The 16,753-nt window shown below is 18.4% G+C and overlaps 6 protein-coding genes across 6 annotated transcripts; 5 read left to right on the forward strand and 1 right to left on the reverse strand.

Moving 5' to 3' along the window:
- Window positions 1-705: 705 nt before the first annotated feature.
- PRSY57_0917300 (thioredoxin-like protein 1, putative) lies at window positions 706-1,725 on the forward strand (the record flags this gene model as incomplete). The annotated part of the gene is made up of 3 exons (XM_012907412.2): window positions 706-820; window positions 996-1,141; window positions 1,363-1,725. The coding sequence occupies 3 exons, from the start codon at window positions 706-708 to the stop codon at window positions 1,723-1,725; spliced, it is 624 nt and encodes a 207-aa protein (XP_012762866.1).
- Window positions 1,726-3,158: 1,433 nt separating this feature from the next.
- On the forward strand, window positions 3,159-5,066 carry PRSY57_0917400 (protein disulfide isomerase; the record flags this gene model as incomplete). Its single annotated transcript, XM_012907413.2, has 3 exons — window positions 3,159-4,085; window positions 4,263-4,776; window positions 4,960-5,066. The coding sequence occupies 3 exons, from the start codon at window positions 3,159-3,161 to the stop codon at window positions 5,064-5,066; spliced, it is 1,548 nt and encodes a 515-aa protein (XP_012762867.1).
- A 1,013-nt stretch (window positions 5,067-6,079) lies between these two features.
- On the forward strand, window positions 6,080-7,510 carry PRSY57_0917500 (sugar transporter, putative; the record flags this gene model as incomplete). The annotated part of the gene is made up of 1 exon (XM_012907414.2): window positions 6,080-7,510. The coding sequence occupies one exon, from the start codon at window positions 6,080-6,082 to the stop codon at window positions 7,508-7,510; it is 1,431 nt and encodes a 476-aa protein (XP_012762868.2).
- Window positions 7,511-8,270: 760 nt separating this feature from the next.
- Window positions 8,271-9,707, forward strand: PRSY57_0917600 (dolichyl-diphosphooligosaccharide--protein glycosyltransferase, putative; the record flags this gene model as incomplete). The annotated part of the gene is made up of 1 exon (XM_012907415.2): window positions 8,271-9,707. One exon carries the CDS (start codon window positions 8,271-8,273, stop codon window positions 9,705-9,707), a length of 1,437 nt encoding a protein of 478 aa, XP_012762869.2.
- A 705-nt stretch (window positions 9,708-10,412) lies between these two features.
- On the forward strand, window positions 10,413-11,141 carry PRSY57_0917700 (pyridoxal 5'-phosphate dependent enzyme class III, putative; the record flags this gene model as incomplete). The annotated part of the gene is made up of 1 exon (XM_012907416.2): window positions 10,413-11,141. The coding sequence occupies one exon, from the start codon at window positions 10,413-10,415 to the stop codon at window positions 11,139-11,141; it is 729 nt and encodes a 242-aa protein (XP_012762870.1).
- Window positions 11,142-11,869: 728 nt separating this feature from the next.
- PRSY57_0917800 (TLD domain-containing protein) lies at window positions 11,870-15,307 on the reverse strand (the record flags this gene model as incomplete). The annotated part of the gene is made up of 2 exons (XM_012907417.2): window positions 11,870-14,980; window positions 15,203-15,307. 2 exons carry the CDS (start codon window positions 15,305-15,307, stop codon window positions 11,870-11,872), a joined length of 3,216 nt encoding a protein of 1,071 aa, XP_012762871.2.
- Window positions 15,308-16,753: the final 1,446 nt, after the last annotated feature.

Below are 16,753 nucleotides of genomic sequence, written 5' to 3' on the forward strand. Positions count from 1 at the left end.
AGAAAAAAGTAAAAAAAAAAATGTTAAAAATTGTTTTTTTTAAAAAAAAAAAAAAAAATAAATTTTAAAAAAAAAACAATTTGTAATAAAAAAAAAAAAAAGCGAAAAAAAAAAAAAAAAAAAAAAAAAAAAAAAAAAAGAAGGAAAAGAGAATTACTATATGCTTTTAATATATAAAAATCTTCATAAAATATAATTATCCATATAAACCATCAGATAATTAAAAAAAAAAAAAAATAAGGTTGCAAAAAAATATTTCGCTTATTAATTTTTTTTATGAACACTTAAAGAACCAAAAAAAAAAAATAAAAAATAAAAAATAAAAAATAAAAAAAAATAAAAAATAAAAAATAAAAAAAAATAAGACAAGGAAAAATATAAAAAATATATAATGTGCAAACGAGAAAAATATAAAATTACTTTATATTAAATTCTTTTTTATTTCAAACTTTTTCTTTTTTTCATTTTGTCTTAATTTTTTTTTTTTTTTCAAACAAAAAGTTTCTATGCACTATTATTGTTTCCACTTTTATATTTTCACCTAAATTTTTTTTTATACAAATTGTTTTAATATATTAATAATCCTATTTCTTTTATTATTTATTTTTTTCTTGTTTTGTTTTTCTTCGTTCATAACAAATTTTATTTATACTATTTATTTATTATTATTATATATATATATATTTATATATCTTTGTAAATAAAATGGCATGTGTTAATTTCAATTCTCCTTATCAAGCGGAGAAAAGAAGAACGTCTGAAAATGCTGATAACTGTAAATTGGAGACTTTGAATATGCCCATAAACTATTCTGACATGGGTACAAAAAAAATAAAAAATTAATTCAACATATTATATGAATATATATGTAATATTGTGTATGTATTTAAATATATATATATATATATATATATATATATATATTGCTCCTTCATTTTAATATATTTTATTTATTTATTTATTTATTTGTTTTTTTTTTTTTTTTTTTCTTGTAGATCTTATATTATTTCCGGAGGGATCCTTAAAAAATATTAACAATACTGTAGTAAATGAAAAGCATTTATTTGGAAAATCTGTAGCTATATTTTTTTCAAATGGAAGTGATCCCAAATGTAGGGCATTTTTACCATTTTTACAACAGGTTAAATTTTTTAGATTTCTCATATAAATATAAAAATATACACATAATAATTATTACATAATAATAATAAGAATATAAATAAATAAATAAATAAATAAATATATATATATATATATATATATATATATATATATATATATATATATATATATATATATAGTATGTCATTTAATTTTCATTTGTTATATTTTTTTTTTTTCGCGTTTCCTTATTTTATATAGTATTATAAGACCATTAACGAAGGAGGATCAAGCCAAAAAATAGAAGTAATTTTTGTAAGCATAGACCCAGATAGAAAATCATTTGAAGATCACAAAAAACACATGCCGTGGTTATATGTAGACGTAGCTGACCCTTTAACAGATATATTGAAAAAACATTTCCGAGTAACAAATTCTCATGAAGTACCATTCTATGGATCAGGCCCAAGAAGCGATGTACCATGTTTAATTGTTGTAGGAAGTGACGGAAGAGAAGCCCAACTTTTACACATTTGCAGTGGAAGAGATGAAGGTGAAAAGGGATTACTAAGGTGGGATTTCAGAAATAATATTTATACACCAAATAAAAAGGAAACATGTTAATATATATATATATATATTTATTTATTTATTTATTCATATATATATATATATATATATATATATATATTCATATTTAATTGTTTTCTTTTTTTTTAATATACTAATATAATTTGAGATATAATTTTATTTTTTTTTATTTTTTTTTATTTTTTCTATTAAATAATTTGTGAAATATACTGATAAAAGAGTACTAGAGTTTGTAAAAATTTTGTTGTTCCATATATAAAAAAAACGAAAATTTATAAATAAAATTAAAAAGCATTAATATAAGATTTTAATATTGTATTTCATTATAGTTCTACAAATATATGTTGTTCAATTAAATATGAGGAAAACTTATGTAACCTAAAAAATTCTATTTATGTTAAAATATTGTCTTCTTCAATTGGTAAATACGGAATGTCTTATATGTATTATGTCTAGGGAAATATATATATATATATATATATATATTTATATTTATTTATTTATTTTAATTTATGTATATTAACGTTTTGCACAGGCAAATTATAATTATTTTTTAAATAAGTAAACATATATATATTTTTTCCTTTTAAAAGGTAAATAAATTTTAAAATTTCATTAAATATATTTTTAAAATATTGTTATTTGTCTCATATGATATAATAAGTTTATAATATGGAAATATATATTGTATTTATGACCTTTAAAAAAAAAAAATATATATATATATATATATATATATATATATATATAATATAATATAAAATATCTATTAAAATATGTTATTGCTCTAGAAACGATTTGAGCTATAATAATAATACACTTCATTTTTTTTTTTTGTTTTTTTAAATCCTTATTTATTATACTAAATATTTTTTAGTTTTAAATAAAAACAAAAAAAAAAACAATATAAAATGTAATGCAAAAAAATCTAATATTTTGTCTATGAAAATGAAATAATATGAAAATACAGATTATATACATAATATTGCAATATATTTTTTAATAGATTTTCCACATTTTACAGACACACACAATTTATATTACGGTAATTTTTCTTTTCTTTTTTTTTTTAAATACGTTTTATGATATAAAAAAAAATATATTTTAAATTATAAGAATATAAATTAAATATATATTATTTATTTAGGCTCATTATTAAAATTTATTTTCTTTTAATAATTTATTATATATATATATATATATATATATATATATATATATATAATATATATTTATTTATTTATTGATATTTATTTTTTTTTTTTTTTATTTATTCTTATTTTTATAATATATATATTTTTTTAAAATATTTTTTGAGGAATACCAAAAATTAATTGGAATAATATATATATATATATATATATATATATATATATATATATATATATATATATATATTATATATATATATATTTATTTATTTATTTATTTATTTATTTATTCATATTGATTTTATTTTTTTTACAATGAAACATTTTTGCTTTAATAACATTTTGCATATTTTCATAATATACATAATATTTCTTCTTCATCTTAATAATATAATATTAGGTGAGGGGGCAATATGGGAAGGGATAAGTAAAGACGAGATAAGGAATGTAAAGCATTTAACACATGAAGTTGAATTACAGATATATAGTCAGCATACTCAGAATTGTATGGCTTTATTTTGTAATGAGAAAGAGAGTAAATGTAAAAATGTTTATAAAGAATTTGTAAAAGCATCAAATGAATTAATAGATAATGATGTAGTATTTGTTTATGTGGATACGATTAGTTTAGCAAAAACAGCTGATAATTTTGAAATAAAAAATATACCCAAAATTTTAACATTTAAAGATTTTGATCCAGAAAAGGGGTATACATTTAATAGAAAGTATACAAAAGAAAATATTTTAGAATGGTTTAAATTGTTACCTGAACCTTCCATAGAAATAATGGAAAAAAATAATGTTGAGAAATATGTAGAGATGCATAAAAAAAAAGGTTATGCGAGTATTATAGCATTTTGTATAAGAGGATCTGATAATGCTAATAAATTTGTCCATTTTGGTGAAACACAGAAACTACCAAATTTAGCTGTTGGTTTAATATATGTTGAAAATGAAGAAGATGTAAAAATTGAAATTTTTAATGGACCTGGATCTACTATACCTAAAGAAAATCTTAAATATAAAGACACATATGTACCATATAATGGTATATGGACCTCTGATAGTATATATCAATTTGCTGATAATTATATGAAACAATTTCCTATTATTATTAATTACCATAGAAAATCATTACCACCTCTTAATGGCGATATATATTTTTACATATTTAATCGTTTCGGAGAATATTCCGATACATTATATGTAGAGCTCTACGACTTAATAATGAAGCACAATCAGGTAGCACACATATAAATATAAAGAAAAAGAAAAATAAAAAAAAAAAAAAAAAAAATAAATTTATATGTATATGTAAAATATTTGCTCGTTAACTGTGTGATGAATTTAAATATTCCTAGTAATATATATATATATATGTGTATATTTTATTTATTTTTTTTTTCTTCCTTAATGTAGATAAAATTTGTTTTTCCAAGAAAAGATGAAGTTTTAGAACACTTTAATATAGAAAACCATATGAGTCTTATCAGTATTATGGATTATAATAATGCCTCTTTTGTTACTCTTTCTCAAATGCTAAGACCTAAAAAATATGCTAAAATAATGGATGAAAATATAACTGTATCACATGTTGAAAGTTTCTTAGATGAATTTTTAAAAAACAATCTTGCTGTTTATCGAAAATCTGAAAAACCAATTAAAAGAAGAGAAAAACAAAAATATCAAATTTTATGTTCAAATGATTTTGAGTCATATGTTATGGATCCTGAAAAACTTGTTCTTATATTTTATCATGTTCAAGGTTGTAAAGAATGTAAACCATTATTTACATTTTGGGATACTGTAGCGAATTATTTCCATCTCGAAAATAAATATAAAGATGTATTAGTTGCAACTATGGATGCTAAATTAAATGATATGATTGATGAATCGGTGGATTACTATCCTAGTTTAGCTCTATACCCAAAAGGTAAACAATACAAAATGATAAACAAATAAAAATAAAAATAATAAAATTAAAGAAAAAAATAAAAAATAAAAAATAAAATCATATTATGAATTAATTTTATACAAGCATAACATTTAATAAAATATATATATATATATATATATATTTATTTATTTATTTATTTATGTGTATATTTTAATGTAGGTGAGAATAAATTAAAAAGGAAACATATTTTACTTTTCCCCATGAAACTTGACACCTTGATTGATGTTGTAGATGAATATCTTGAGGATTTAGACCAAGATTTATAATGTAAATTATTATTCTATTGTTATATATACAATATATATATATATATATATATATATATATATATATATATATATTTTTGAATGTTATTATATAGCCATAATATATGAATTTAAAAAAAAAAAATAAAAAAAATAATTGCAAAGACATGCATTTTGCAAATAAAACATTTAATAAAAGCTGAACCCTTTTTTTATTATATTATATTATTTATTTTTTTGTTCAACTTAATTTATGTTTTTTTTTTTTATTTATTAATATAATGTAGATCAATTTACTGTTCTGATGATATTACACCAATTTATAATTACAAGAATGTTCGAATTTTTTTTTTATATGATTATTTTTTCATACATATATATATATATATATATATATATATATGTATATATTTATGTGTGTGTGTATATTTTTCTCTTTATTTGGTGTTTAAGTATCCTTTATATAATGTATAAAAAAATGAGAAAAGGTTCATCCGTTTAAAAAGAATGAAAAATATATATATATATATATATATTAATATTTATTTTCTATAAGTAAATTTATATTTTAATAATGACATTTTTCTTTATATATATATATATATATATATATATATCAACTGATTTATTTTATTTTTACTATATTTATATTTTTTTTTATAATTTTACTCAAGCATGTGTCTTTAATTAAAACAAAAATAATGCAACTGATTCAAAATAAAAAGACCACAAAAAACAAATAACATAATTTTAATATGTTGCATATATATATATATATATATAAATTTATGTATATATTAATATGTATTGAAAAATATAATATAGCATTTTATTTTTTAATATAAATCAACTTATAAAGTCAATATATATGTAAATATACATATAAAAAAATAGACACACATTTTATAAAATACATAAATATATATATATATATATATATATATATATTATTTTATTTTATTTATTTATTTATACAAATTTTTGCGTGCAAGTTATTTAGCCGTTTCATTTTTTTTGCATTAAACCTTTTAACAATGTTGTATATAACCAAGATCATAAGCAATGCTTGCCTGGCTATGTTAAATTGCGGAATGTGCATAACGGCAACAAATATGGCAAGAAAATTTATAGTGCAAGAATATGAAATATGTCCAATGGATCATAGAGGTTGTAATAAAGAAAAGTGGTATTTCGCTTGCTTTTCATTTGTTTTATATATGAGTGCTTTATTTGGATGTTTTTTATGTTTATTTTTTAAAAGTTTGAACAGGAGAAAGTTTATGTTACTTATAAATTATTTATTTATGTTTGGTAGTTTATTAACAATATATAATAAGCCTCATATAATAATATTTTTATTAACTCAAGCTTTTTTTGGGTTAGCTATCGGATGTTCCTTTGTTATTGTATGTTTTTATGTTTTAGAGTATTCTACAAAAACATATCAGAATTTTTATGGATTTTATTTACAAACATTTTTTGCCTTAGGTATGTTTATAAGTTATTTATTTGGTGGTGCATATGAGAATATAAAATTTGATAATTTAAGAAGAACACACATATTTTTGTATACATTATATAAAATACATTTTTTATTACCTACATTATTTAGCTTAATTTCTGTGTTGCTCTTCCATTTTGTATATAAAATGGATACCCCTTTACATTTATATGAGAAGAAAAGTTATAAGAAATATGAAACTCTAAAATCTAAAATCAATATGGAACAATTAGATGAAGTAACAGAATATCATAGGAATAAAACAAATAAAGAAGTGAGATTTTTAATGAGTGATATGTTATTTATAGATTTCTGGAATAATAAAAAATTATTTAACACATCTTTAATAACATCATTAATTTGTTATTTATATTCATTTAGTGGATGTTTTATTTTTTTTACAAAACCTTTCTTATTTTATAAATCTTTTTCAACAAATATGGCTAATACATTTATATGTGTAGGATTTATATTATGGTATATTATATGTACAATCATATCTACTATCATATCACAATATTATAAAAAGAGAGACTTACTCATTATAGGATTAGTTTTACAAGTTATAGCATCTACAGCAATGGTTGCATCTTACTTTGTAACACTTACAAATATAACTAATAAAATTATTATAACAACATCAATATTTTTATATTTTCTTGGATTATCATTCGGATTTGGGCATATTATATGGACACATGTTTTTGAAACATTTCCAAATGAATGTAGAATACTAGCAGCATTCTTTTCATATTATGCACTTTTTATTGGAGCTTTTATTATGTCAGCTTTATTAGAATTTATATCTATTAATCATTACTCTTACCTTTTTATTACCTTCCTTCTATCTTTAATCCTATCCGTTATATGTTTTAATTATTTCCAAAAGGAAGATGTAGTAGTGATAGACAAGAGTAAAAGTTTTAATGTAGAAGAGAAGGATGAGGCACACTCAACATCATAGAACATAAAAAAAGAAAGAAGTTATCAATATATATATATATATATATATATATTTAGATACACTTTTTATTTCAATATATATATTATTTTTCTAATCCTACAAATATATATACAATATTATACTAATCAATTAACACATATATATATATATAACATAATTACATTGAAATGATATATAAAATTATGATACCAAATTATAGGTTCATAAGTATCTCTCTTTTTTTTTTTTTTATTTAATAATTTAAATTTTGTTATATATATATATATAAATATATATATATATATTTTATTTTTTATCATTATTATTTTTTTTTTATATATGTACTGTCATTTTAACATTTGATAAATTAAAAAAAAAAAAAAAAAAAAATAAAAAAAAATATTTAGCTAATATTAAGCTAACATATTTAATAAATATATAAATAATATTTGATATCATATATATAATGTGTGATAAATATATCACATATATGTTCTCCTAATCTCATATAAAAAAAAACATAAATTAAAACTTATTTTAATTTTGCTTATTCGATAAAAAGATAACACAATAAATAAATAAATCTATCTATCTATATATATATATAGATATATTTTATTTTATTTTTTATTTATTTATTTGTTCGTTCATTTATGTGAAACCCCATTTAAAAATGTGAAACACAGCGCTATTTTTTTTTTCTTTTTCTTTTTCTTTTTTTTTTATTTTTATTTTTTTATTATTTTTCTTTTTTTTTTTTCTTTTACTTTATAGCAAAATAATGAAAATAAAAATTAAAAATTTCCTTTTTTTTTTTTTTTTTTTTCTTTATTTTTTAATTCTTTCATTTAGATATTCATGTGAAAAAAAAAAGCTACAGAATGTTGATTATAAAAAAAAATCCATTACAGGAAAAATTAAAAACAAGATCCAGAAATATAAAGAGAAAAAATTGATATTAATAACGGATATAACAAATATAAATAAAAAATATTCATCGTTTTTACACATATTAAATACAGAAGGAAATTATATAAGTAAAATTATAAATATATTATCACCTGATGATATTGATAAAATTAATTATTCTTTATATGATGGATTAATTATACTATTAGATATATTAAATGATAAAGTTGTTGAAATATTAAAATCTAGGTATTTGAAATTATTTATAGACAAAAAAAAAGATATATTTTTTAGTTTAAATAATGTTATTGGAAAAAATGCTTTTCATTATTTAAATGAAATAAACATTAGTGTACATGGAAATTCATCATATGTGAATGATTATTTTAATAATATTGTTATAAAAAATGATGATAATGAAAAAGAAATTAATGTAAAAAAAACAAATAAAGAAAAAGAATTTTTTACAAATCAAATTATTTCAGATACACCTATAACATCAATTAAAAATAATATTCTTTTCAAAGGAACTGCTCATTCAGTTTTATTAAAAGAAAAATATTTCTTAGAAGTTCTAGCATGCACACGAACTTGTTTATTATACGATAAAAATGATCAAGTGATCAAAAGACAAAAACAAGGAACTGATTTATTATTAATATCAGCTATACAATTAGAAAATAATTCCAGAATAGTTTTTTCTTCTTCATCTGAAATTTTTTCAGATTCTTTTTTTAATCTTCATAATGCAAATAAACAATTTACTTATGAATTAATCAAATGGAATCTTAAAAAAAGTGGTATCATTAGATATAATAATTTTAAATTCTATAAAGATATAAACAAGGATAAATCAAACAATACCTTTTTTATAAATGATTTTGTTAATATGTCTATAGATCTATACCAATTAAAAAATAATTTCTGGGTACCTTATAAAAATAATAATATACAAATTCAAATAAGCAAAATACATATCATCTCTAGAACATTTCTTAATACATATAAATCAATAAATAATCCAACTTATTATACAAACTTTCAACTTCCCAAAGAACATGGTATATATAAATTACAAATATATTATTTAAATAAAGGATATAATATTTTAAATTTGGAATACTCTATACCTATCAGAACATTATTACATTATGATAAAAATAAAAAAGTCAAATTCAAAAATTACCCATTTTATTTTTATATATATTTATCTCTTATTTATTTTATTCTATTCATATTAATCATTCTCTTCGATAATAGTTACCTTAGGCCTAACAAGGAACACCATCCAAAAGAAAAAGTACAATGAAATTAAGAAATTTTTTTAAAATATGGAAAAAAAGAAATATATATGTATATATATATATATATATATGTATATATGTATATGTATATGTATATGTATATATGTATATATGTATATATATCTATATATGTATATATTTGTTTGCCTTTTTCTTTATATTGCATAAGGAAAAGAAAAAAAAAAAAAAAAAAAAAAAAAAAACATTAAACTTTTTTCTCTCATATTTTTTAAAACTATAAAGGATATCTTTTTATCTATTTTAATACCTTTTAAAAATATTTTTAATTATATGTAATTGAATTTTATTACTTATAATAAATCATATATATATAAATATATATATATATATATATATATATTATGAATAAGAATTATTACGTACAAGGAAATATATACAATAAATATAAAAGTCATAGGCTTATATAAAAATAAATGTAGTATTTTAAAATTCAGCTTTGCTCTTAATATTATATAATATATATATATATATATATATATTAATAATAAATTGAAAATTTCCATAAAAATAGAAAATAGCTAAACAAATTAATAACAATATAGAATATATTTTTTTATAGAAACATCTTAATGATCTCTTTTTGATGTATAATTTATATTGTTCTTAATATATTGTATTGTATTATATTACATTTTGTTTTATTTTGTTTTATTTATTTATTTTATTTTATTTTTTTTGATATGAACAAGATGAAGTACATAAATAATTTAAAAGAAATTGAACAAAAAGTAAAACGTATTTGTGATAATTTTTGTGTTAGTGCGCCAGATATATTAATAGTAACTAAATATGTAGGAAAGGAAGAAATACACAATATACATTCAGTTGACGATAAATATCATTTTGGGGAGAATTCTGTCGATTCTTTAATTGAAAAATCTGAACAGCTAGCTAAAAATATAAAATGGCATTTTATAGGAAATTTACAATCAAATAAATGCAAGAATATTTTAAAAGTTAAAAATTTATATATGATAGAAACATTGGATAAAGAAAAGAAAGCTACCTTGTTAAATAATTATTTGAAAATTGAAAATGAACTGAATAATAATAATAATGAGGAATTAAGAAAATTATGTGTATTAATGCAAATAAAAACAACAGATGATGAAACAAAAACTGGATTAACTCATCAGAATTATGATGAAATCGAAAATACTGTATTGCATATAATTAATAATTGCCAATTTTTAATATTTAAAGGACTTATGACTATTTCTTCATTAGATATAAATAAAAGAGAAAATTCTTTTCTCATATTAAATGATATAAAAAGGAGACTCTTGAACAATCAAGTTATAAATAATTATTTTCTAAATAAAACTTTTCATATGAGTATGGGTATGTCAGATGATATGGAATTGGCTATAAAACATGAAACAACTCAACTAAGAATTGGAAGAGCAATTTTTAATTAATTTTGTATTTCAACAAACAAGTGTTATATATATAGATATATATATATTTATATGTATGTATGTATGTATTTTTTTTTTATTTACTTACTATTATAAAAAGCCTCACATTTTAAAATATTTTTAGTGTCATGCTTTATGAAATTATAAATATCATATATCCTTTTACATAATGTATATAAATATTTTTCAAATTCATATGCATTCATTGAAGTTATAGTTAATATATATATATATATATATATATTTAATGAAATAATAATAAAACACATAAAAGATATCTTTGTGCATAATATGTAATAATAAACAAAAAAAAAAAAAATTTTACAAAAACGTATAAAAATTATATAACTTATAAATGATTATATGCATACCTAATTTGTATATATATAAATGTGATTGAACAAAAAATAAATATAACATATATATATATATATATATATATATATTATAAGGTATTATGTCCTATCACAACTTCATATGCATTTTGTATAACAAAATTTTATCCTATTGGGTATGTACAATAAATGAAAAGCAAATTATAAGAAACAAAAAAATATATATATATAAATATAAATATATATATATATAAATATAAATATATATATATATATATATATATATATATATATATATATATATATATATATATACAAGGTCATTTAATTTGTTTCGTCTTTTTTTTTTTTTTTTTTCTTTTTTGAAATACATATTCTCATTTATATTTTACATTAACAATCGTCAAATACCCATAATTGTAAAAATTGAATTTCAAATTCTTCATCATATGTTAATAAATCATTATCATATGTCTTACTTTTATTTGTTTGTCCTTTACATAGATCTTCATTAATAACGAGGGCGTAGTTATCTCCACCCCCAATTGTAATAGATTTTTCATCTGAATATACAAAATAATTATTTTTGGTTGTCCAGGCATAGACTTGAATAGATGCATTATCGTTTTCATTATTATTATTGAGATTGTCATTTGTCGATAAAGCTGGTGTTTTTGTCTTAGCATTATTAATTTTGTTAAATAGACAGCTATCATTACTAGACATATTTTTCTCAAACATATTATTATTATTGTCATAATTATTATTGTTGTTGTTGTTATTACTATGTATATCTGAACAGTTACTTTTATCATCATTCAACGTATTTTCACTGTAGTTATGATTTTTTTTGGAGAATTCATCATCCAACATATCTACATGATTTAATGTTTTCGTGTGTTCAAGGGCTTTTGAAATATGATCATTATGTGGTATATTAGAATCATTTGTATTTGAAGATTCATCATTATAATCAAAAGGTACTATTAATTTATCTTGTGAAGTGACATTAGAAGGTGTAAAACAATGATTTTTAGATAGATTATTTTGGTTTTTTTTTTGTATATGTTCTAATGTAGGTTTCGAAAAGTCTTCATATGATGATTCTATACATTTATAATTTGTATAATTATTGTTATTATTTAACTTATTATTTTTGAAAGTAAATAAGAAATTTTCTCCAGAACCATAATAACAATTATCACAATGTAATTTATTTAGGAAATAACCAAAAAGAACATTATTCATATCATATATTAATAAAATAACACTACCTTTATTATATACACTTCTATATAATGTTTTAAATGAAACACCATGTATACTTGAACAAAAAGCTAGTTTCCATATCTTAATACTTAAGGTAGGAGGTAAATAATAATTAATTTGTTTTGTCATTTCTTTATTTAATAATTTAACAGCTCCATTTATATATTCTAACTTTGGTATCAAAGCTAAATATTTCAAATCATTAATATCATTCATTGAGGCTTTCTTTGGAATATTTTTATTATTATTATTTTCTATTAATGATTTTTCTATAATAGATCTTAATAATTCATTAGACGTATATGGAACTGATGTTATTGTTTTTCTCATTTTATTTTTAGAATCTCTAACTTTATCAATTTCTTTAATAATTTTAGTAGTAGTTTCATAAGCTTTATTATTATTAAAAAATCTGAATAATATAAAGCTTTTCTCTTCATATTTTTTATGTGGTTTTCTTGTTAATTCGTTTGGTTCATTTGTATTGGATGTGCACGAACTCTCCTTATTATTATTATTATTATTATTATTATTATTATATGAAATATTTAATTTATTATGCCTTTCTTCATTTGGAAGTTCAAAAGAAATATTCTTTAATAATGTCTTTGAACATGAACCATTTTGATCATATAAGGTATATGTTGTTTCTTCTCTTTTTATATTATCTCCACCTTTTTTTTCTTTCATTTCATTTTTAGATTTATTATCATCTAACAAATCATTTTTATTATTTTCTTTAATGTTCTCATTAAAATATATATTACTACTATCCTCATTCTTTATATTAGATTTATTAACTATTTTATCCTCATTCATATATGTAGAATTATGTGTGTTACATTCTTTCGTTCGTTCATATAAGGATTTATCTCTGTTGTTATCATATGGATTTATTTGTTTCACATTTTGAGTTGTATCGCTCAAAATGTTATTATTAGAATCACTTGAAAAGGTGAACGAGCCCTTGTTTTCCTTTAAAATTTGTTTTTCTTTTTCTTTTTCGTTCTCTTTTTCTTTTTCTTTATCCTTTTCTTTTTCCTTTTCTTTTTCCTTTTCCTTTTCGTTTTCTTTTTCCTTTCCGTTTCCCCTTCCATGTTCGTTTTTCTTTTTATATTGATTATTATTTTTCTTATCACAATCACTAGAAAGATCATCCTTGAAAGATGATTGCGAGTTAGCTAAATTTAAACTATTTTTATATGTAATATCAGGATAGGAAGGAATAACTGTACTATAATTAATTTCATTGATTTTTTGATAAATTTTTAAATCACTATCATGTAAATGATCAACAATATTATTATTATTATTATTATGATTATTATTATAAGAAGTGGACATATCAAAGGAAAGCATATTTTTATTAACTTTATGTTCATCATTCTGTAAAACAATATTATTGATATTATTATTTTTTGGATTTTCGCATATTGTCGTGTTAAACTTATTTATATTATTTTTAAACAAATCATTAGATGTATTATTTGTATTATTTATATTATTTATATTATTTGCATTATTTATATTATTTGCATTATTTATATTATTTTGTGTACCGCTAAAATTATATGCAGTTCCACCTCCTTTAAATGAAACATCAGATATTATATCTTCCAAATTTTGTACTTTATCATTTTTATTTTCTTTGAATGTTGTATTAGTTGTAACTAGTGGCTGAGCTAAATTAAAGACATAAGATAAACTTTTACTTATATATTTATAATATGAAATACTCTTTTGTTTATTTTCATCATTATAATTATTATAATTATTATTATTATTATTATTACTTGAATTATCATTTCCATGATTTGTTGTATAATTTGATATTTGATTCCCTTTTTTATGAGTTTGATCATCACATATTCTTGTATATATACTTTTTAATAATACTTGTATAAAACCACAAGTATCTTCATTATTACATAAATAAGTATCTTTTGTAGGAACTACAATGTGAGCACATTCATAAATATCATATAAATCTATAAATATTTGATATGTCCCAAATCCATCTGTTATCACATTTTTATCTCTTAAATCTGGTTCAAATAATAAAGACTCTTTTGTTAGAATCAAATGACCACTTATAGAAAAATTAGTTAGACAATATTCACATTGTTCTCGAAATATTATGCAATTTTTTTTTTCCTTTTCTTTTTTTTCGTCTATTTTGGTGCTTTTATTCGATGGTGTGGACACGATTGCATTAAGTATGATTCCCTTCTCAAACTAAGAAAGTAAAAGAAAAAAAAATAAAAATAAAAATAAAAATAACCAAATAAATGATACATATAAATATATGTACATGTATATATATGTATATATTTAAGCATGTATTCATTTATTCTAATAATAATCTATTATAACATATTTATAAATTGAAAAAATCAAATATATACTTTTTATATTATATATATATATATATATTTATTTATTTATTTTTTAACATACTTCAAATTTGTTAAAGTGCTGGGATTTTTCTTTACTTTTTACTAATTCTTCATTTTGAAAAACATTTAAAACTTTTATTTTATTTTTTGTTTTATTTTCATCCATGATTAATAAATTTCTTCATACATTAAACATCTTTTATTTTATTTTATTTTTATTTTATTGTTATATTATTGTTATATTATTGTTATATTATTGTTATATTATTGTTATTTTATAGTTATTTTATTGCTATTTTTATTTTTATTGTTTTTTTTTTTTTTTTTTATTCTTTGTTCAAATATCAACTTTATGAATTATAAAAAATAAAAAAAAAAAAAAGGAAATATATATATATGTAATATTCTTGGTTCTCACAAGAAAACATACAGCACGTGAAAAATTTTTTTCAAGTACTTTTATAAGTATGTTTTAAAACGTATATATATTCATATCAAAAATTTTGAAAGATAAAAAATGATATCATAACATAAAATATATTTTGGTATAAAGTAGGAAAAAATAAAATAAAATAATAATAATAATAAACAATAAAGAATATAAAAAAATAAAAACATAAAAAACATAAAAACATAAAAACATAAAAAATTTATGTATATTTGTATAACAATATATTGTATTACTATTTTTTTATTATTTTTTTTTTATTATTTGTAAAGATGTCTTATTATACTGAAAAATAATATATATATATAAATATATATATAATACATGTATGTTTTTCATATTTTATATATATATATATATATAAATTACAATAATATTGAACCAAAAATAATTTTTTTTGTTTTTTATTTATCACAATTATCTGCAAAAATATATCATTGTGTAAAATTATATGCATAAGTAAATATTATATATATATATATATATATATATATATATACATATTTTCATTACAATAAAATAATTTTTTTTTTTTTTTTTTATGATTTATCATTTACAATTTTACATAATTATTATTATATATATGTACATTTGATAAAAAAAAAAAAAAAAAAAAAAAAATTACGTGGGAATATATCATAATATACATACATAATATTATATATATATATATTATGTATATTCCCATTTTCAATATCTCTTTATTTTTCAAGTGAAAACATATATTTTGTGTATTTTTTTTTTTTTTTCTTTGGTATATATTATTATCAAATGATAGTACGTCTTAAAAATTAAAAAAAAATATATATATATATATATATAATAATATATATTTTATATATGTACATAATTCCATGTTTAGATTCAAGCATCGTTATGTGGTTATTCGTGTGTGAATACTGGAATGAACAGATAAAATAGTATATATATATATATATATATATATATTTCTCACATATTTGTTTTCATTTTTTCTTTTAAAAATGAGTTAATTTTACGTTTTTATTATTTTTAAAAAGTTTAAGTTTTAAAAGGAAAGGGTGGAAACATAAAAAAAAAAAAAAAAAAAAAAAAAAAAAAAAAAAAAAAAAAAAAATATTTTTTTTTTTTAAAAAAAAAAAAAAAAAAAAAAAAAAAAAAAAAAAATATTTAAAATAAAAAAAA

The sequence above is a fragment of the Plasmodium reichenowi genome, chromosome 9 (assembly GCF_001601855.1).
Source record: "Plasmodium reichenowi strain SY57 chromosome 9, whole genome shotgun sequence".
Taxonomy (NCBI): Eukaryota; Apicomplexa; class Aconoidasida; order Haemosporida; family Plasmodiidae; genus Plasmodium; species Plasmodium reichenowi.